We start from the raw sequence: 24,119 nt of genomic DNA, 5'->3' as shown, positions 1-24,119 counted from the left end.
AATTGAATTATAAGCTATAACTTTTATAGAGGGGCAAAACGATACTATTGACCCCTCAATAATCAGTGTTAGGAACAGATAAAAAAATAATCATCTGGATAAAGATAAAGATAACAACACTACATTTTATCTAAGATACAGATAAAAGATGAACAAATCAAATTCATCTGTCGAAAAGATAAAAGATAAATATATTTTAGCTAGATAAATAACAGATAATTATACAAATATTAAAATAACTAATTTTAAAAATTATATATACTGTCATATGAGTACATGCCTGTATAATATGTTTATTTTATTCTTAATCAATTACACGTTGTGTATTAGCAAATATTAACTTCAACACAACATAGGGGAGTAACAAAGATATAAATAAAAATTCCCCTGCAGTAAAGTAGATGTTGACTGTCGATTGGACCAAAAACAACAAAATACACCTAGTTGATAATATTTTTAGAAATAAAATTTATTATAGATTATAAAATAAAATATTAACATTATTGAGAAAATATCAAAGAAACAAAAGTTACTTCAAATGAAGTAATACAACTTTTTTTTTTAATGGAAATAAATTAGGTAATTATATAAAAAAAAAATCAAGAGATTACTATACAAAACATAATAGGTGCCTAGTTAATAATATTTATTAAAGGTACAATATGTAATTTGTTAAAAATGTTCCAAATCTAAATAAAAACAAATACTTCAAATCAAATTAACAACAGTTAAAAACTAGTATGAATTAAAAATATTATAACAAATAAAATAATACAATATAATGATTACTCACAATATATAAAAAAATATCAGAAATAATAAAAATATAATAATAATATTATTATAAGTAAAATAATAAATATTAATTACAGGTACTTTCATAAATACAATATAAAAAAGGTTAAGAAATAGAAAAGTAGTAGTTAAGTAGGACAATTTTGTTGCAATAATAAATAACATCTACAACAGAGAAGCATATCAAAATGTTTATCATTAAGACGATTACGTCTTGGAGTTAAAATTTGGATAGCCCCACTGAAAAGTCTTTCAACTGGCGCTGACGAGGGAATGGATGTATTATATTTCATAAAGACTTTTTTAACTACTGGGAATGAGTCCAATATACTTAAGTCTTTAACTTTAGAATTAAAAAAAGATAAGGCTTCAACACTAGTTAAGTTGGAATTTCTAAGGGCCAAATCTAAATTTATGGATAATTCATCATTTGTAGAACTATTTTCTGTTGAAAAAACATTGCCATAAAATTCAGAATCACTATCATCACTATTATTTGAAATAGGATTTTCATATAAATCAGAACACGAATTTGTTAATTTACATTCATTTATGAAAAGTTCCTTACACAGATCTATATACCTTTGTGGAATCCAACTACATTTAAATAATGGATGGCTCATAGATGATAAAATGAAACTTTTACTTTTTGGAGAGCTCAAGTCAAACAAATAACTGAACCTTTTTTCAAGACCAGAAATAACACAATATTTTAAAGGACTACAATATGTTACTGATGATAACTCAATTAACAAACGTCTCAAAATAATAATAGTTGGTGCAACAAAGCCTAAATAATTACGTTTTTCTCCCTGTAATTTATCAAGAGCAATTGTTAATGGTTGCATTATTTTACAGTACTCTTCCAAAAATACCCATTCTGTATTCTTCAATTTAGCTAATTTTAATTCTACAAATACAAAAGTAAGCTTCTCTCTAAATAATAATACTTTTTGAATCGCATCAAACATGGAATTCCATCTTGTCATTATTGGCACAGGGAATTTAACTTTGCAAATATCAAAAACTTTGTCTGATGCCCCAGTACTTCTACTTAATAGATTCCAAAATGAACTTAATTTACTAAAAGCTTGTTTGGAAATATTTACATAGTTTTTATCAGTTATTTTTGCTACATCAGTAGTGGCTATTAAATTTAAAGAATGGGCAACACAGGTCAAGTGATTAGGCAAACTGAAATTAGTACCATCAGAGCTATTTGATTCATAAAGCAACAGACCAACATCAGCATATTCAATATCAATAGGGCTGGGTAGATTGTTTTCATTATCACTATCAATTTGTGTATCTTCATCACTCTCTAACTCGTCTAAGTTACCTACATAATGAGGATCAGATTCAATTGTTGAGCTTTTTGAAAATGTACGGAAAGCTTTGCCAAAGTTACTGGCATTATCGGTTATGATATGGGTAATTTTAGAAGTCCTAATTTTATAAGTATCACAAATATCAGTTATTACATCATAAATATTCAAATAATTATGGCTACCTTTTATTCGCCTACAACTTAAAACATATGAGGACCGTTTATATGAAAATTCATCGATAAAATGACATGTCATTCCCATAAAGCTTTTATTATTGACACTCCATATATCTGCTGTACAACAGATGTGATTCTGTTTTTCAATTAAATTAGTCAACATGGAAACATAATTTTCATACTTAAGTTGTAATAGTTTTGTTATATTCTTATGGTTTGGAAGTAAAGTTGAATCAGTTATCCCAGTAAGTCCTTGAATGAGACGATGAAATGACGGTTTTTCACAAGTAACAATCGGTCTCATTTCTTCCACAATATAATTAAACACTAATTCAGTAATCTGAAAAACAAAAATAACTTTAATGTTTATACTTGAGTTTAAGCTTGCTTATAATTTTTATAGAAGTAGATAACCTATGAGCTATGACATGAGGAAAATGGGTAGAATAATATATGAATTGGGAAATTACTTATCACAGAGGAGAAGCTAAGTTTTAAAAGTATTTTTATTTTTTTATATCTGGTCACCATAAGTAGGTATAAAATATAATATAGGTACATATTCATCAACTTATAATATTAACAATACTAATAATAGACTTAAATTAAATAATAGACTATATTGACTTGTTAACTTGTAGTCTATAGATAAGAATAATAAATAAAAATATAGACTGATGTAACTTACTCGACATTTTGTAATACTGGTTTTAAAGAATGGCAATTGCATTTGCTTACTGGGAGTAATTAAACTTTCACCATGTTGAGTTGTTTTTTTGAATGATTTTTTACTATCCTTAATTTTGGATAGCATTGATGCATGTTTAAACTAAAAATAATATTGATTTCATTATAAAATAATCAATGATTTTAATAATATGTTATTAATAAAAACTTTAGATTTAGGTACATATTATTAGCTAACATTGATTATAATATTTACTGTAGAAATATAGAATAGGTACATTTTTTACATAGTTTTTTCTTAAATATTTCATGATGAATAATATTACATTATTAATACAATATATTATGTGATATTCAATCGACAATCATAAAAATACTAATCAATAGTTAGAAAAAAAATATTAAATCTACTTAAACTACTAAATTTAAAAAATTAATAAAATACATACCTTTATGTGACTAAGAAAATTTCCTGTAGAACCTTTTTGTCCTTGAATTATTTTTTGACATAATTGACATTGAGCAGACATTTTTTTATCTGTATCGTTATTCGTTTTAATAATTTTAAAATGTTTCCCGTCAAAAAGGTAACAATATGACGTATTGTTGATTTCAGTTGGTTCTTCCGTGTTAACTATAGTTTGATTATCGGGATCATCAGCTTCACAATCCGACTGGGTTAATTTACGTTTATTTGAACTGGTGGTTGGATGTACCAAAAACTTCTCCATTTTATTATAATATTAATAATATGTTCTAATTGTTTAATGTTTTATACTTATACTGTAATGTCTGCACTCGTTTGACTAGAGACCAAGACTACGTCACTCAGTCACTGCGATGTAATTAAATTTCGTAGCTCGTTGCACGACATCGCGTTTATTATGTTGAAGAAATCAAGAAATAATAAATGACATTAAATAATATTAGAATGCTTCGTAAAATACACGCACAAAAATATATTAATAGCATCTTACATATTTCCTAATTCCTTGTCAGACTTATCAATATTATCGTGAATATCGTGTATATAAATAAATCAATGTGAATTATATATATATATAATTTATTACTTAATAATATTCTTTATTAAATATATTATATTAATTTCAGATGAACGCATAGCGAATACGGAAAAAATAGTCTGGTTTATCTTTATTTTTCAACAAATAATATTATATTCAATGGAATTTTGTTTGGTGGACGGCGGTGGTTATAACCATTGATATATAATATCGTATACATTATTATATGTATATTATATAATATATTATGTATAATCAATGTTATAACTTATCATCCGTTTCTATTATAATTTTGAAATATTTACAAAATTCTGGGAAATAACGCCGGTCGCGAGGCGCGACATACAAGTAACTACTACGGTAATATAGGATAATGGCCATGATAGATGTCGCGGATTCTTTTTTTTGAACTAATAAAAAAAAAAAATATATAGGATATTTATATAAATGGATTAGGTAGTATATTTTATATATATTTATAACCGTGAACACAATATTGATATTTGATTATTAATAAATAACTATATGATAAGTAATATTACTTTAATAAGTATTAAATAGGAATAATTTATAGTATTTTCAGAATAACATATTTTTAGCCCAGGATGTTATTTTACGTACAAATTGTGCCTGAGACAATGAGAAAAAATATAAAACTTTTTCAAAAAAATGTAGCTAATTTTCAAAAAAAAAATTATCTTATAAATTTATCCAGATAAGTGAAACTTTTAGCTAAAATAAATACTTAGATGACTTATAATTATTCATCTCGATAAGATAAAAGATAAAAAAATAATTATCTAAATAATTTATCTAGATAAATTTATCTAGATAAGTCCTAACACTGTCAATAATATATCTGGAGGGGCAGTTGCCCCCTCTTGCCCCCCCCAGATTACGCCTATGGGTAAAACTCAATTATTACTTAATTTTAACACAACTTTGTTGACAATACATATTAATTTCGTTGTGGCTTTAAAATAGCATGATATTATTACCAAAGATTTGTTATCTACTCCAATCGTTTAGTTGCTTATAACTGAAGTCATTTGTGTGAACAAAAGAAAAATATTAGACTAACAGAACGTTTTGTAAATATTATGATTCATAGTTCATACAACATAATTGAATAGTGTTAAATGACTCAAACCATTGTAAAAACCAAAAAATACAATACATATTGTATTAACAACTTAAAAATATTTGTTCTATTCAAATATACTTAAAGGTTAATGATACTGTAAATTATGTAAAGATCGTAATTTTATTTATACTCACAATAATTAGTTACTATAACACATATTACTTGTGTTGTATTCAATTTTGCATGTTTCGTTTCTTTTCATTTGTTTTATGCTATCATTTTCATGTGCACGTAACGGTGCGTTCCACAGTTGCAGCCTTCGTCGGCGATGCTTATCAAGCATTCGTGTGCGACCGGCCAGCTGTGGAATCTTTATCAGTTCATGTTTTCAAAGATTCGTTAATGTTCAAAACTTCAAGTTACCTGTCGTCTAGTCGTGCTTTCAGTGTCACAAAGTTCTTAGTTTTTCCAGTTTTTATTGTTTGTGTGGTGACACTGAAAGTCCATTCATTTAGTTTTCTTTTGCGTGTCAGTTGTGAATTCAAATCATTCTTTTTTCTTTCGCTGTACAGTCAGCATCGTGTGTTTTCGTTCGTTTTTCATTGTTCATCAGTTTTCATGTGTTGTTTGCAGTCGTCCCAAACCACGTTGTTGTTGAATTTGTGATTAATCGTCTGGTAATTATCGTTCATTTGCAATTTCATTGCCATCACTAATTTGTTTTCCCCAGTTGTAGGGTGGTCAATATTACCAGCGATTTGTGTAGTGATTGGACGTGTTTTGGTGTACCTCGTGGCACGTGGGGACAGTAGCGTTTGCTAAAGATCCTGTCCCGGCTGCATTCAGTGTTTCATCTTGTTTTGAGTTCATCCAGCTAATCGCGCACGCGGCTGTCATTTTTTGTTGTATTAATTTATTATTACGTATCCGGTGCGCGCATTACCTGACATAGCCACATGTGAGTATTGGTCGACCAAATATTTGTGTTTCATATTACTAGGACCGACGGGTCCGTAAACAGTGTTATTATATTCATTATTATTTTACATATTATTAAGTACTATACATATTAAACTATTATATTATATATTTATTATTATTATTTATATATATTATAGCCATTCAGGCATTTGTTTCATTATATTATATTACCAGCTATTATTATTACATTATTATCTTTTTATTATTATTATATTTTTGGTTGGCAGTACAGGTGGCCTGCCTTCCTGCCGTAAAGGCACCTTAATATTATTATTATTATTAAAGCTGAGTGACGGCGACAACTTGTATAGTCTGTTCAAAATAAGAAACGCCTGCGGCGGCCAGCTACTGCGCATGGGCGTGGTTTCACTAAAAGTTCGGCGTTCGAACGATGCCACCACGGTGCGTCGGCAAGAGCGACGTAATTAGTCAATCCTAGACCACTGGCATACACTTAATTTAAATTACATTGTATACTCCTGATTGCGTCATGAGGCGATTTATTTTTCGTACGAAAGCTTGCTATTCAACCAGTTTATTTCATGTCTCCTATTTTTATTATCTTACCTTTTATTTCAATATAATTTTTTTTGCCAAATGCAATGCGTACAAACGTAAAAAATAAAAACAATTTTTTTTCTAATAATTTACTATAATAAAAAACAAAATTAATAATAAATACAAAAAATAATAATTATAATACAAAAACAAATAAAAACAAATTATTCAGAAGAATAATCAGTGTCTCTTGTAATCGTCAAAATACATGGTTCCATTTCGTCGATTATTTCATCCATGATTTCGTCAACTTTCCAAACTTTATCTTCTTCGTCGATGACATGTTTGATAAAATTTTTCCAATTTTCTGCCGTAACTCGTTCAATTGCCGAATTCAAAAGTTGGCGAACGTCGTCGATCTTGTACGTTGTATTTTCTTATTTCACGTACCCTTTTACCATCGCCCACGCTAATTCAATTGGATTGAATTCGCAATGGTACGGTGGTAATCGGAGTACGGTGTGTCCAGCATGTTTTGCAAGATTGTCAATAACGTAGGATTTTGTACGTGGTTTTAACTCTTGTACTTTAGTTAGAAGTTGAGCCTTCAACAATGGTCTATCGAAAGTGATACCTTTAGAATTAAGCCACTCCAAAATGTCACCTTTTTTTGAATTGGAAGTTGGATATTTTTCAGTTTGAACGGAATGGTACGGTGCATTGTCCATCACCACAATAGAATTTAGGTGTAGCCGAGGTAGAATAGTTACAAACCAGTCTTTAAATGTATCGCCGTTCATTTCGTCATGATAGTTGGCACTATTTTTTTTTGATCCAAAACATAATAGGCCGCCCTCGAGGAAACCCATGTCTGAACCAATATGTAGTACAATCAATCGTTGTCCCTTACCAGTCGGGTTTTTCGGGCCGGTGGTTAGGCCTTTGTTAAATGCATCCTGTTTTGATTGTATCGTTGTATCTACCCAAACACGATCTACACAATCACCGACGTTCAACCACGTCTCATCTAAGTAATATATAGATTTACCTTCGCTACGATATTTTCGGATATCGTATAAATAGTTGCGGCGCCAATTAATTAGATCGTTTCTTTCCGTTAACACACTGCATCTTTTTCTCTTTGTGAACACGAAATCTAATTTTTTTATAATATTGTATAATGTGGTACGTTTGAAGTTGGGGAGTGTTGGATCTTCGTTCACATCAAATAGTATTTTATCTATTGTCGGTAATTCACCTCTCAACCAAATTGCGTGTACCTTTTGACGTAGTCCATTGCGATCAAGATCATCGGTTTTATCAAAAAGCGATGTCTTTACTCTTTTCCTGTTGGGAGATTTCACTGTACTTGTCTTTCTGTACTCGTTGATGGTATCCTTGATTGTACGATAGCCTATACCAGTGGCTTTTGACATATTGTCATACAAATCAGTATAATTTATTTCTGGATTTTTTGACAGAGTACCTTTGTACAAATTAATGATAATAATTTTTTGGTGACTGAGTACATACTGCGAAAAAGAAAATTCAAAATATAAACTACATTGAAGACTATTATTGGTATTCGATTAGTATGTGGATTATAGGACCATTTTAGATTCTGAGCGGAGTGATGAATGTATTGATTTTACAATGATAAAAAAAAAAGCCGTAGCTACTTGAAATCCACCTTTTTTTGCTCATTCGACATAATAAATTCAAATAATATACATTTATTTACTTACTTTTCCTTTTGGATTTTTTTGTTTTGGAGAAATAGTAGAATCTTCTTTTTCGCTTTGCCCACTCATTGTAAAAAATAACGAGCTGTAATAATTGTTACGAATCTAGTACGTTGTGACAGAATGAACACAATTTCTACAATGAACAGTGAACGTTGTTATTTGAAATCTAACGGAAAGGCGCGCACAAGCGACCACCTGCGTCTGGTCAGTCGGTCCCGGTCGGTGGAGTGGGGAAAGCAGCTGGAGAATAATGGGCGTAACCTGACCGCCGGCGACGAAAACTGGTCGCCGCCGCAGGCGTTTCTTATTTTGAACTGACAGTATATACAACAAAAACATTAACAGTAAATGATACGTGCTTACAAAAAATTGATGAACTATACGAACCGGTTAAAATTATAATTAATACAATTTTTTATTAACGCTAACTATTTATACTTTAACTTAACAATTTTGTTAATAGGAATAATAATATTTTTTTTGAGTGTGCCTGCGTAGGATTCATTTCCGTAAATGTCGAAAAATATTCTTTTATACCATTTTCCTTGTCAGCTACCTATAAAATTATAATTATTAATAATAGGGTTATTTCAATTCTATATGTTATAAATTACCCGTGTCTGCGAAGGGTCGAAATCATCATCATTTGAAAACATTGAAGACATACTTGAATACTCGTATGTTGGCCGAGACGGCTGTAATATTCCAAGTTAGAGGGCTTCCGTATAATTCTAAAATAAATAAAAAAATAAGAATTTGTTTATAAATTATTAAATAATATTATATTACCTTTAATTTTTCAGTAACTTGAATTTTAAACCAACGCGTGGCAATCTGCTGAGTTGCGAATAATATTAACTCGTTTAATATACAATGTTCTGCTTTTTGTGTGTTTTCACCGTGGTTACTTGCAATAATCGCGATTATGTCATCCATAGAACATGTTTTCCCACTATGCAGAGATGAAAAATGTACTGCCATTTTCTCAATTTGATCTTGTACCATAGGTTTGATTATAACTTATTTTTCTTGACACATTTTCAAAAATAGTCCACTCCAAATGTTGAATCACCATAAGATCTTTTCGGTTAAGTAAAATTTGACATCCGGTTTCGGTTCTCGATTCAATAACTAGTACGGTTTCTCCTTTATATCCCATACTTAGGATCGAAATAGACTCAGTTTCGTGAAAAATAAACCTTTTATATTGAACAATAGTACCGAGAATATACGATAAAATTTGTCCCATCAAAGAATAAATCGTCTTAAGAAGTCCGTAAATATTTTAACGAAGCGTGATGGTGTAATTAGAAGAATTTACATATCGAATTTCTTTGTCGGATCCAGACTAACGTGTAAAAACTTACGTTCAGAAAAGTCTATCGTGAAGTTTGTCGAATCGATGAGTACGGCCGGTAGTGATGGAGGTACATAAGTAAAAGCATTATTTTTGTATAGCGCAGTGTTGTGTTGGTGATAGAACTAACCATGTTTAAAATTATTTTTAAAACTCACTAAAATTTATAAAAACGGAGCGAGCGAAAAATACGTGTACACCAGTTTAAGGCAACAGACGGACTAAACGGCTACCGACTCTTTAAGTCAGGAGTCTCTATAATAGGTGGGAACATTTTTCAATATTAATATATTTTGCTGGAATTCAAATATATAGCGACTATTAAGGGTCTACGACATTCTGGCGAAGTACGTTCTTTATTATCGATGAATTGAATATGGGATATGAATAGGATGAAATAGACAGTTCTGGATCTCCTCCCCCTTAAATTTTACATGTAAAAAGATAGCAAAAAATTATAGGCAATTCGTAGTACAGGCTCCTCCGAAATTAGCAATAATTACTCAATATAGGCAACCCGTAACACACATTGACCTAATTGAATCACAACCGCCACCTGATCCGACACGTAACCGACATATATTTTACCCCTTCCACATAAAATACATTCCCCCCCCATATTCCCCATTCGAAAAAAAAATATAATATTCTGGTGAAAATTTGTATTAACTAAATCACACACTTGACTGACATATATTTTTCCCCTTACCAATATTACCACCCTTTTTATTTAGACACACACTCACTCGCACACACACACATAATATACCTAGATTAATATACGATTATACGAATAGACACCCACCAAAGCATATGCTTTTTACATTATATCTCACCTACATACGCTTTTCACATAAATATCACCTACATATACACATATTCACGTTTATAATACATATGCATACCTACATATATACAACCTTACATATTATACAGTTTACATATCAATAAGACATAGGTATCGCACAGCATACGTTCATATAGTACACTACACGGAAAAAAAATAATTTACAAAAATATTCTGTTGAACGATATTTAGTAGTAGTAACGTATTGATATCTGAATCTACGAATTTTTTGGTTATAATTGAAGAGCTTTTTTTTTATGGTTACTTTATTAGATCTGTAAAAGTTATATGGTGGGTACAATTACATTTTTGTTAAATTAGTACTCAATGTGTAAACACAAAAAAATTGTTTTGCTAAATTTGTATGTAATCTACGTGTAACTGAGACTATTATTGTTTGGTAATGTCTACAATATGATTAGTTGTAATTAAATTGAATTACGTAAAAAAAACTAATATTTGGTAAAAATAATGGAACGTTTTGTGGACTGTACAATGGTTTATGTGGGTATTACCCATGCGGCCATGCGTATAGTAAAGATGAGAATCCACGCTGCCGCGTTTGGCGTTCATTGTATACGCACCACACAAATCGCTCTTTACGTCCTTCACTACCTAACCACGCTGTTTTTGCTGTATAGTGAAAAAACAAATTTTATACAACTGTATTTTGTACTACCTTCGGTTTGTTTTACAATTTTAAATTGATTTATAATATTATGGCCGACGCCGATGTGGCGAACATGTTAAAGGCTTGGGGGTTGGAGCAGTACATAGACGTTTTCCAAAGTAAGTACAATTCATTATAAATATGTAAGTTATAAGTGTATAACGTGAATTCGTAAGATTTGAATGAACTAATATATTATTGTATGTGTTGTTTTCGTCTCACAAACATAAAAAATAGCAAATTTTAGTTCACCAGTTACTTACTATTTTGTGTACTTAGTTAGGTAGCTTTAATAGAGTGAATTGAATTATTATAAACTTAAAAGTAAGAACATTATTTGTGTAATTTTGTGGGTTCTTACAATTTTTTAATGTTTAATTAAATTATGAGTATGTAATATATTAAAATTTAAAAAAACCCATGAGATTGCACAGGCCGCAGATAATGTTCTTACCTTTAAGTTTTATAATAGTTTAATCACTAATATTAATTTTCTGAACCTAAACATATTGAATTCTGGTAAATAATATAATGATTTGAGTGGGCCATTATTATTAAGTAATTAACTCATATTTTAATTATTCCATTTTGGTTAAGATATAGAAAATGTTGAAGAACCATTAAATGGTTGAATAACTCTGATCCCTGGGATATAGTTGAAAGTATTGGATATTCAAAACTATGACCAAGAAATGTAAATTCAACCTTAAACAGTCAGTAATATATGAATAGGTTCCAGACTTAAAAACCTGTGGTTATAAACTTGTAAGTTTGGATGTTTATTTATACAGTTATATAATATACAAACGATTTTCATCATAATTTTATAGTTACTTGAAGACTTTGAGTTTTTGTATCCTGAAAAACACAATCTTATTTGAGAACTTCCTTTATAAAGACATCTGAACATGCACAAAAGTATTTCTACAAATCTTAGAGATCCTACGCTCAAAAGCTTATTGCATGAATACTTAGATCAAGCTCAGGTATATATTTATTAATTTATACTATATATATTTTAATAATTTTATTATATTTTCAGAAAACGAAAGAATCTTCTTTAGTGGCAGTATTCATGGTTCTGACATTTTTGTTTCCCCTGTTACTATTAAAGAAAAGGGAAAGATGTGGAAGTTAGACTAAAAGTGAAATACAAGATGGTTTCATACTTCATTTAAGATCATGCAGAGTTACAAATCTACAGGAAAACAAAAATATGAACAATTAGCTTTTTACAACACTTTGATTATTATCAAGGACCAACAATGATATTGCTCAGTATTTGTTGCTTGATGATACATATTATTTTAACTCTCTACTACTGTTGACCTGTTCAAAATTATCATGTTCTTCATCACGAGTATCCAGTTAGTAAGCCAGTTTGGTATTTTATACACAAAGAGTTGCTATAAGTTAAACTGTAGGATGTGAGAATATGTGACATAATTCATTAATGAGTGATCTAATAGCTAATTTAATGTATTTTTCATAATATATTATATTTACTATCTATTTAATTTAATTACTTGTAGCAAATGTTGTATGCTTTATATGCAATATCAACAGTTCATATTTTAACTAAACATTTTCAATACAAACATTTTAATTATAACTTTACTGTTTACTTTTGTGCTGAAAATGATTGTAATCGTTCATTTCATTTTAAATTCCTTTAAAAAACACCTTAACTCTTATACTAATACTATCTATTGATTCATCTAGTACACTTGGTTAAATAGTACTCAATCACTATCTACAGGTAATCTGAATAGTAACTAGTATACTGTTTACAGTGAAGTTCACCCAGTCATCAAATACCGAATCATGATTACCAAACACAAATAAATACATTTCTAGCGATCATATTCATTCACTAAATTCTCAGAAGAGTTCAAGAAGTTATGGACGAATAAGAAATAATTGGTATAACTATTCACATTAAAGTATTTTAGAACAATTTGTTGATAAAAACGAAATATTGTGGTGATTTTTGAATATTTTAATAGTGCAATTAACATTGATAAAACTTTCTTAAATTTAGATACTGAAAGTATAAACGGTTTAAATATTTCACTAAACTTGGTACATATATACCCCCCCAAGAATATATATAATAGGACAAAGGTTAAATGTAACTCAATACTTTTCGTAGAGCAATTAATTGTACTCAACAGTGTATCAATATCGTTGTCTTAAAAATTTTTCAAATGAAAATATTTTTAGACACATTAAACATATAATGATATCGTACACTGTGAAACAATTTTGTAATTTCATACAAGGGAGCGTTTGAAAGAAAACAGGAAAACTGATTTAATGTAGCCTTACCTATATTTTTATTTTTGATGACTACGTAGGTACCCTCTTGGTAGTCATTCTGGTGTGCACAAACTAGGTGCTGTGTATATTTCAATACCTTGTTTACCACCTCATATACAGTCTACTCTAAAAACAATTTTCTTAGCACTTTTATTTCATTCAACGGACAGACAAAAATTTGGTAACTATTATTTTCAAACCTCTTGATGTGAATTAAACTTTAGCAGAACAGGTATAGATTTGAAATGACAATTTGAATTGTTAATATTAAGTTTGAATTAGGTCTTATCTTGGGAGATAATCTTGGTATACACAGTATTACAGGCTTTGTGGAAAGTTTTACTAACTATCCATGTCGAATGTGCAAGGTTCATAAGAATAATGAAAAACAATGTTATGTAGATGAAACACTGTTAAGGGTAGTAGATGATTAAATTTGATTTGATGAAATAATGTGAGTAGTAGTGGTATTTCAGGAATTTGTGTTTGGAATGATGTTAGAGATTTAAAATGTTTGATCATGTTGGTGTTGATATGATGCATGATCTATTAGAAGGTGTGATAAGTATGATTTATCATTCTTAATATCCTACTATGTATTGGAATAAAATTATTTTCCTTAGAAGTTCTAAATAATCGAATAATAAGCTTTGATTATGGCCAGATAAAGGAAGTAAAACCTGTGTATTAAATATGGATCATATTCGTAAGAACACAATCAGGCTCTCTGCTTCAGAATGATGTCATTAGTTAGGTATTTGGTTACTCGTAGGAGATTTTGTTCCTCAGAATGAACCAGTATGGTATCTCTATATATCACTAAGAAAATTTTGATATACTTACTTCACATCATTCCAAAAAGAATGTTCTAAATTACTACAAACACTTGTTGCTGAACATAACGAGTTATACCTTAGATTGAGAAAGAACAATCTAAACCTAAATATCATTACTTGTTGCATTACCCTACTATGATGTTGAAATTTGGCCTTTGATAAATTTATGGTCAATGCGCTTTGAGGCTAACATCGAATATCAAAAATTGCGGCAAATACTTCAAGTAATAGGCGTAACATTTGCAAGACACTAGCAATAAAACATCAATTACAACTTAATCATTTATTTTTAAAAGGTACTCTAGGTAGAAATATAGAATTCAGTCCTCCTCAATCAGTGGTTGACATTGACAGAATTATAAAAATAAAATTGTTTACTAAAATTGAAGTGTCTGATTCATTATGAAATATACATGGATTAATATTAAAGGTACTCGATATCAACCTAAATGGTTTTGACTTAAATATACATGAAATAGAGCTACCTGTTTTCTTAATTAATGACATTTTGTTGATAATAATGATCAAGTAGTATTTTTTCTAACTTAATACTATCATGTTCAATGAACATTTTTGCTATGAGGTAGAGGTAGACTACCAAAATTATTTGTTTCATATGATTCTTTGTTGAATTCTATACCAAATAATATAAATATTTTATCAAGTGGAAAAGATATATAACAGTTAGAGGGTCTTTAAAAAATTACTTTATTGTGTAATTTTGTACTGTTTTTATTACTATTATTAAGTTATTTATTATTATTATGTTATATATGTATACCTACATATTACATAAATATAGATATAGGTAATGATTATTAATTTGTAATTATGAATGAATTGCTTTTTAAATAAATGCTTATTATATTATTAAACTAAAATGTGTTGTTACTTATTTTTGGTTACCACACTTACAAAAATATGTTACGTTAACAAAATATCCATACATCAAACTAAAAATAGCCGTATATACTAATGTTTATATAGGTTTACCAAAATTGTTATCTATACATATATTTTGGTACTGGCAACAGTGGCAACATGGATCTTTGAAACCATAACCAAATATTCTTGCTGTACTAATTAAATAGCTGCTGTGGTAAGTACCTACTGTTATAATGGGGATAATCTAATCATTGTTAGACAAACATTTATTTTGGTAATGATAACATATCAGCTTCACAAAAATTTTATTTATAAATACATTTAATCAGTAGCTGCAACTAATAATAAATGTACCTACTACTTCGTTATTCTGTTGTTACAATAGAAACCATTTACATAAAATAAACTGTAACAATTACAAAGGTTGGTGGTCATATATACAACCAAAAAATGGGTAGTACCAATTGTTCATCGATTATCACAAATAATTATTTTTTTCCGTGCGGAGCATCGAGGTGCTATTAGCAAGTCAAGTCGACGGGGCTTACTCCGAGTTCTGTTGTACGAGGTTCACACCCGGCGTTCAGGCACTCGCAACTGCCTTGTCCGCAAGCAGGTCGATCGGGGCACCGCTGTGTGTACCGCGACGACCCCCTTTTAGTGCGTACGGTTTTGCTCTATATCGACAGATTGCCGTTTCTGGTGGTGCTTCTCTCGTATCAAGCCCCGAGCCGGATGAATACGTGCACGTGCTTCGCCCGAAGGGTGGTCTGGCCCCTCTAGTTCGAGCTCTCGGTCTAGGCAAGAATTTATTCATAGGGAATGAAGGCACCCAATTCGCCCCACGAGATGTCCCGTCCGTCACGCCTCCGTGGGAAGGCAAGCATTCAGTCCGTCCCGCGCGGTATCCCGTCCCTCACTCACGGCTAGGCGGGTCTTAGTACGGAGGGCGTTCGACGATCCTGTGGGGCGCCGTCTTAGGGCCCTTGATCCGGCTATCGGGTTAGAATGTCCTCGTAGCCAGTGAGGTATTCAACGCAAACGTAATTTGGTTTTTAAGGACGGGCCACGCTTGCCTCAAGATTCCTGCCATGATCCCGTCCAGGCCCGGGGCCTTGCATGTTATCATCCGCCGTATGGCATCTCTTACCTCATCGACCGTGCACGGTTCAACCGGGTCGAACGTCGGACTAAGCACAGGTAATGCCGACTCGAATCTGCCCACATAAACACCGGTCTCTCTATGGATTTCCGCCTGTCCTGCGGTCTCCGTTGCGTCGCTATCCTGAGGGACCAGTTGCTCGAGAAGTCTCTCGCCGGTCTCCCTAAGCGAACACGTAAATGTTCCGTCCATTTTTCTGATGGACACTGGTAATTTCTCCGAGGGCCGTGTTCCCCCAGACTTTAGCCATTTATAGACGGGTCCCCAGGACTCCTCGTTCCCGGTGCCGGTACACTGAAAAAAAAGTATTGTTGGAAGAACTGAAATATAGTATAAATAACTGTGAAATTTAGTTGCCTCAGTGACAACATTACGTTTAGTTAAGTATACAAATTGATTTTTGTTGATAATATATTGTTGAAGGAACAACATATTAAGCACTTGCAACTAAATACATTTGATTATATGTACAAAATAATTAGTTGTAGTAACATAATTAAATATTTAGCATGACACGCTATTTTGTATTAATTACAGAACATGTTTGTATTGATTCAAGGAATTTTTGTTATACTTACAAATTTACTCCTAATTTACAACTAATAATTTTGTTAATAATACTTAAATTTGTAATTGTTGGTATACAATTTTCAGTTACCGCTACAATATTTATTTTGTTAATATAACTCCATTAACCGGTTACATATACAGAATATTTTGTTAGTTAAAATTAACTTTTGTTTGTTATAGTTACAACAATTTTAGTTAATTAAATAATCAAAATGCAGATAAATATACTAAAAAAATAATTGTATTTAAATATTCACAACAGTTAACTTATTAAATAACTTAATATTTATAAACTATTTTAATATAATCTTAATTTTTAAATATTCATACATGTAAAATATTATATAAAAACTAATACATCAAAATAAGCAAGTACAGCAATATATATACATAATATGTTGTGTTTAAAATTAAAAATAAAATACAATTAAACAAATTTTATAATACAAATATAAATATTTTATAATTATAATTTATTATACAGATTCTTATTTCAAGTTTAACTTAATAAACCATGATATATAATATATATTAGACTTAGACATTAGTACAATGTCATAGTTTACAAATTAAAAAACAAAACAAAATTTTTTTTTAACATAGAAAATAATATTAATGATAATAATTTATTTTGTAATTTGATATATTTTACAAAATTTATAAAGGATCACGAACTGTCACATATCTTGTTCCATTTGAAACGACATTTAAAGTGTTTAGTATAGGAGATATTAACGAGTCTTGGAAAATAAAACAATTATTAAATTCATGGATTTTTACTTCATATGCATAAAATTGTTCATCAAACCCTATTGTAGTAAACATACAGCACTCAAAAATATTCTTTCAGATCCATTAAGAAAAATATCTTTTATTAATATAAAATGTGGGTTTTCATCATCTATATCTCTAGTTAATATGCTATTGATTTTATAACGCGTTCCTTTAATTTCAGCCCAACTAACACGAACTAATGATTCGTCATTACTAAGATTAAGTTCAGTTTTAATTTTACCAAGTTTTAAAGAATTTAATATTTTCCTAGATCCAACATTAATTGTGCTACATAATTTGCCCTTATTAAATACTTCTTTTAACTGTAATTGGTGCTTTATAGCCAAACTCATGCAAATGTTACGTCTGTTAAAAGAGGATCTTGCAGAAATTTTGGAAATTCTATGTTTTGCTTCGTAACGCATTGACCATAAGTGAACAACAGGACCATGTTTTTTTATTATAGTGGGATAATGAGTAAGAAAATGAAATTTTGGTTTAAGCACATTTTTACTTAACTTTAAATAAAGTTCATTCATTTCTCCTACGGCAGTCTCTAATAACATACAATTATTTACTTCGTGTGATGTTGATAATGTAATATCTAAAACTCTGCGCAGAGTTAAATAAAGGTCCCAAATTGGCTCTCCTGTTGGCACAAAATCACCAATAAGCAAGCCAAAATACCTAATGAAAGATAACATTTCAGATGCTGATTGTTTCATTTTCCCTACATTTATATGATCCATAGAAATCATGCATGGTTTATTGTTTTCTGGTCCATAATCAAAAGCAAATATCCTGTCATTTAATACTTTTAAAGAAAAAAGTTTTAAATCTTTATGTAGCTTGTTAAAATAAAACTCATAATGTATTTACCACAGCCTTCTAACAAATCATGCATAACGTCTACAGTCTACACCCACTTGATCAAATAAACTGAAATCTGTAACATTGAACCAAATACATTCTTCTTTTAATCCTGTTGCAGACAAATCATTTTTTTTTAAATCATTAAAATACTGTTCGTTACTTCTCAAAAGAGATTTGTCTTCATAACATTTAACTTTTATATCTGATTTTCCCATGGTACAAATTCTACAACAAAAATTAGAGGAAAAGCTTTCCACAAAACCAGTGATTGAATGTATCCCAAGGTTATCCCCCAAAATAAGTCCCAACTCAAAATATAAATTGCCTGTGAAAGATGGAATATCTATATAAACACCATTTTCCATTAGAAAATTAAATTCATCAATTAAAGGTTTAAAAATTATTTTATTTCCAAATTGAACTCTATCAGAAGAATGAAAAAGTAAGACCAAGAAAATGTTTGACAAAGATGTTGAAGGATAAGGTGGTATGCACGGAATTGATACATATACTGCGCCTAATTTATGAATACCCGAATGGCTACCAAGAACATTTCCACTTTCATAATCATCAAAGAACATGAAAAGTGGGAGCACGAATCGTCCTTCATGTTTCTTCATTCTACTTTTCCAGTAGGTGCCCTGTATAAAATTACTTAAAATCCCACTTTCATTTTTTAAACTACACATATAATCTAGTGTTTCAGTTAATATGTTTTCAAGCGAAAAAAATTTTTTTAACACAATTCTAAGTGGAATAAATTGTTCAGTGCAATTGAAAGGTTTTAAAAATGAGATACCACTTTTCATAACAGTGTTTAACCTTTGACCGACTACCTTTTCTTCGGGTTTGATAAATGAACCTTGTTCAGCATAATAAGAGAAACGTTTGTGTTCAGTTTTAAAATTAGTAAATGAATTTTCAATCATATCGAAAATGTTGGTAAAAATACTAAGACATTCCTCAGAAATTTTTCCTTCAAATATCATTTGTTGAACATATGTCTTTAAACAAACAACAATACCCTCGGTGAAAACTGTTTCCATACCATCAACCACAATTTAAACAACATTTCTTGATATAATAGAATTAGCATATAAAATTGAAAGAAAATTACTTATTGTTTTATTCAAAATTTCACTTGGTTCAATAAATTGTTTGTTATTCAAATCTTCAACAGAATCAAAAACAGAATTAAATATAGGTGTAGATTCAAAAGTCAAAATAGATTGATTTTCAAATAATGGTTGAAAAGTGGAAAGCTGTACGAAATCATTTGAGTGTTTTGCTAAATGCTTACGAAAAGAATTTTTTAAGTAAAATGACCTTGTACATTCCGTTTCATTACATTGATAAAAGTTAAATTCATGATTGAAGTGTTGAATATCAAAATGTTTAAAAAGATTTTTGATATTATTAAAATCTTCTTTACATAAAAAACACTTGGGCATTTTTGTATAATGTGATAAGACTATTTAATTACAATTTTAATATTGATAAATTAATTTTTTAACAAATAAAGATGTGAATTATATTGAAATATAAATTCTAAATAATAATAAGTACAATATTACATAGATATTCCTACGTCGGAAAGAAAAGCATTAACAGCTGTTAAGTTTTTGTCAAATTGAGTTTCTAATTTAAATAAACCTTTTTGAATAAAGTGCCAAATCGCTTCACACTCAACTGGATATTCTGCATTAAAAGTTATCATTATTTTAAAGCAACAATCTACTGAATCAATTATGGAATTTAGTTGATAAAATGTATCATCAACAATAACAAAATAGTTTAAAATATTGTTTAGAGAAGGACCAACTATTATAATGAATGGTTGCAAAGTATGACCCAAACCGATAAATTTATTTCTTCTACGGGTTATTGTTTCCTGCACTTCAGCGTTGCTTTTAACATGTGTAATAAATCCATCTCTCACTTCAAGTTTTGAAGGTTTCCATTGAGTACTTGATTTCTTTCCTCTAGAAATTGATGATGTAATCAAGAAAGGGAGACTTAAAAAAGCAGCGATATTTGAAGATTCTTCATCATTAACTGTAAATGAAATAATATTAAGTATTAAATATTCTATATGTAATGCATAAGACCAAAATGTAAAATAATCTACCAACCTTCAACGCCCAATTGTATGTATTCTTTTAAAATCTGAATAATTGTAACTTCTTTGGTTTTCTTTAATTTTTCTGCAGCTAATTCAAAAATTCTTTTTTTACACAATGGCAGATTTTGATACAAATTATCAGAATACTTTGGATACACAACATTAAAATCTTTTAAAATCTGTTAACATAAATACTTAGATAAAATTTAAAAAATAAACAGTTTATACTCAATAAACCGTTTATACTCACAAGAAAATATCCTGTTGGTCTTTTTAATGCCGGATATTCAGCCATATAGGAAGCAATAGATTGTCCATCCTTAGACAATTGAATTTTCAAACGAGTGAAAGCGGTTAATAACCAATGTTGTTCAACAAGTGTCCAAGGATCACTTGAATTGCGCAACCAGTTTAAACTTTCTTCAACTGTTGCTTCATCTGCCTGATTCACCAGTGACTGTTGTAGTGTTTCTGGGAGTAATACAGCTGGTGAAGCACGCCCAGATGAAGATGAAGTTGTTGAATTTCTTCTTGATGAACTTATAATTCCAGATTTACGAAATTCTCTTTTACGATTGTTAAGACAATCAAGTAGCTTACCCTTTGCAGCTCATTTTAATCCAGGTCCATACGATAAGTATGGAATGAAATATGTGGGTGTTCGTTCTTTATTGAAGACTAAAGTTATTTGATAAGCAAGCTCTTGCAATCTGAATGAACTAATTCTGGCATTAATATCAGTGCTTAGTTCATTACTAATAATTAAATTACAAAGACGCCTGCGTCCAATGCTGTCTAATAGGCCACTTTTTTGGTAACTAGCTAATAAAGAGTTGCCCTCATTAGAAGTTTTAAGCAAATCTAACAACTTCTAAAAAAAAAATAACAACTATAATATTATAAACTAATATTTTTAGAACACATTAATTACTATTGTTATATATATTTATAAATAATATTTAATGTTTTAATTTATAATACATAAAACATATTAACGCAATCAACAAAAAACATTTATCTGGAATATGAAATAATATAATAATTTTTTAAGTATGATGTAGCCAAAAATATTTCATATCTTAAATACTTACAAGTTTTTGTGATTGTTGTACTTCAGTTGTATCCTCAGTTGCCTCTATTTTGTGTGCTTCGTTTGTTTCGTCATTACTAATGACATTTTTTAGTGTTTCAAAATATAACTCAACATTTTCAAATGACTAAAATTAAAAAAAATAATAACATGTCAAAGATTTTTGCTAAAAAAATAACTGTTATACTAATGACACAAACAATAACCTAATAAACAAGTATGTTAGGTAACAAATATATGGTACCTAAATTTAATAGGTATTTATTATTTGTTTAATATCTTTATTAGTAAGATATATTTTTAGTTAATTTTTATTTCTTCAGATATTTTTTCCAGTTATATTATCCTATATATATTTTTTAAATTCACACACATTTAATTTAAATTCTATAATAAAGACTAATTTTAGCCAAATTCTTACTTCTGCAGATGAGGTAGTACTACTTGTACTAGGTCCTAATGAACTGTCAATTAAAACATCACTGGAGGATAGTGATTGATTAATCTAAAATATAAATTAATGAATAATATTTATATAAGATTCAATTACTGTATGAATATGAAAATTATATTTTAATAATTCAAATATTATAGTTTATACCACGCTTGTATTTGTGTTTGGTATTCCTTGAATTATCGTTTTCCACTGTTCTAAGTTTGAAATAAATCTAGCTCTGTGTCCTATCATAGGAATTAACTCTTTAATCATTTCATTCGTTAAGCAAGGAAAAGTCTCGATATCAATTTCATTTTCTATGAAAAAAAATAATAAATTTATGAAAAATATTTGATATACGTTTTGAAATTATATGTTATAATAGCATACAGCCATATAGGTAATATAAAGTGAAAAATATACTAATAATTATTATAGAACTCGTAATACACTATTTTAAAGGTGACATGCATTGTAGCGAAAGATAGTACCTATTGACTTAATACTATAGAGTTAGTTTAAATTTCATTCGTAATATTTTTATTAAACTTACCTTGGAAAAGTTCAATATATTGTGTAAGATCCCACGCGGTTAATAAGTCAGCTACGTCCGACATTTTTAAGATATAAAATATTAGTAATAACACTAATAACTTATTAGTATACACTATACAATATAAAATATAGGTATTGAGTAATAATTATTAAATTATGAGTACACTGGTACTTATGGTATACTGTATACACTTAACACTTTACACGAGAAAAATTAAAATATACGATCACGAATCACAAATTAATCGTTTTTGATCCACGAGTAACGAGTTTAATAAAATAAACATTAAACGATGTAGGTACTGCCATTGATTTTATAATATAATATATTATATAATTATAAAATCAATGGTACTGCTAAATAGTGCTAAATGCTAATAGCAGTAATAGGTACGTGGTTGTAAAATGAATTTCGGCCATTCCGGGAAATACGCCTGATGCAATAATGCCTCCAGAAATCCCGCTATTTTTAGTTTTTACCAAATTATCGTTGACAATACGCTATCAATATTGTTGTGGTTACTACTTATGGGTTGTATAAACCGAAAATATGTTATCTACACCATGAAATGTTTTTCTTAACCAATCATTTTGTAATCGTTACATTTTACAATTGTACAGCACCTATATTTATATTTTTTTTGTGTAAAATGAACTGTACAATTTGCTAACGTTACGAATAGTTTTGTATTATTAACTAAAGCCCACTTGTTCATCTTAAATATTTATTTTTAAGGATACCAAGTATTCCGTTAAAACAAGCATTTTGTTGTATGTGCATAATGAAATGTAATTACAATACACCTTTAGATATGTACAACAAAACACCAATAAACAATAACATAATTGTTTCTTTAACAAATTACTTAGTTACGTGTATCAGTACGTCTGATATAATCGACATTTTTTTGTTTGGGCCTACACTTTATCGTATAACAAAATAATTTTGTGATTTGTAAAGTAATATTTTTTTCAGTGTAACGAAGGAGCGCCAGGCCGTCCGCAGTGCTCTGAAGCAGGCGCGGTTATATCTCCGCTTGAGGTCTGTGTACTTCCTCCTTATGGCTCTCTTTCTGAACGCGTTGCGTTCTGCGCGTAGTTTGCGCTTCCAGCGTCCCAATCGGGCGAGCTCGCTACCGAGGTCCGAGCTCCACCAGAGAGGCGATTTCAGCCGTCCGACCACGGCCCGTCTCATGTGGGTATCACAAGCCGTTTGCAGCACTTCCGAGAGTGCTTTCACACAGGGATCTACGACCGGGCAACCGAGCTCGGCTGACCGTGCTATCGTTAAACTTTTCAAGGTC

At 29.8% G+C, this 24,119-nt stretch overlaps 2 protein-coding genes and 1 pseudogene across 2 annotated transcripts; all 3 read right to left on the bottom strand.

Moving 5' to 3' along the window:
• Window positions 1-7,011: 7,011 nt before the first annotated feature.
• LOC112598292 lies at window positions 7,012-8,010 on the bottom strand. The gene has a single exon (XM_025344690.1). The coding sequence runs from the start codon at window positions 8,008-8,010 to the stop codon at window positions 7,012-7,014; it is 999 nt and encodes a 332-aa protein (XP_025200475.1).
• An 8,226-nt stretch (window positions 8,011-16,236) lies between these two features.
• Window positions 16,237-19,658, bottom strand: LOC112598290. Its single transcript, XM_025344689.1, has 4 exons — window positions 19,145-19,658; window positions 18,653-18,955; window positions 17,931-18,553; window positions 16,237-16,689 (listed from the first exon to the last, which is right to left on the bottom strand). The coding sequence occupies exons 1-4, from the start codon at window positions 19,656-19,658 to the stop codon at window positions 16,237-16,239; spliced, it is 1,893 nt and encodes a 630-aa protein (XP_025200474.1).
• Window positions 19,659-20,182: 524 nt separating this feature from the next.
• LOC112598293 lies at window positions 20,183-22,877 on the bottom strand (annotated as a pseudogene).
• Window positions 22,878-24,119: the final 1,242 nt, after the last annotated feature.

This window comes from Melanaphis sacchari, unplaced genomic scaffold, assembly GCF_002803265.2.
Source record: "Melanaphis sacchari strain LSU unplaced genomic scaffold, SCAv2.0 Contig477_pilon_pilon, whole genome shotgun sequence".
NCBI classification, from domain to species: domain Eukaryota; kingdom Metazoa; phylum Arthropoda; class Insecta; order Hemiptera; family Aphididae; genus Melanaphis; species Melanaphis sacchari.
The sequence above is the reverse complement of the archived record's forward strand: the minus strand, read 5'-3'. Positions and strand labels throughout refer to the sequence as shown.

Excerpts from the sequence above, each read along its gene's own strand:
- LOC112598292 (XM_025344690.1), bottom strand. The coding sequence starts at position 8,010 with ATGTCAAAAGCCACTGGTATAGGCTATCGTACAATCAAGGATACCATC.
- LOC112598290 (XM_025344689.1), bottom strand. The coding sequence starts at position 19,658 with ATGGAAACAGTTTTCACCGAGGGTATTGTTGTTTGTTTAAAGACATAT. Across the intron at positions 18,956-19,144 it reads TGTTCTTGGTAGCCATTCGG|ATATTCCATCTTTCACAGGC; the intron begins GTATTCATAAAT and ends GTGTTTATATAG. Across the intron at positions 18,554-18,652 it reads TGATCAAGTGGGTGTAGACT|TATTAAATGACAGGATATTT; the intron begins GTAGACGTTATG and ends TTTCTTTAAAAG.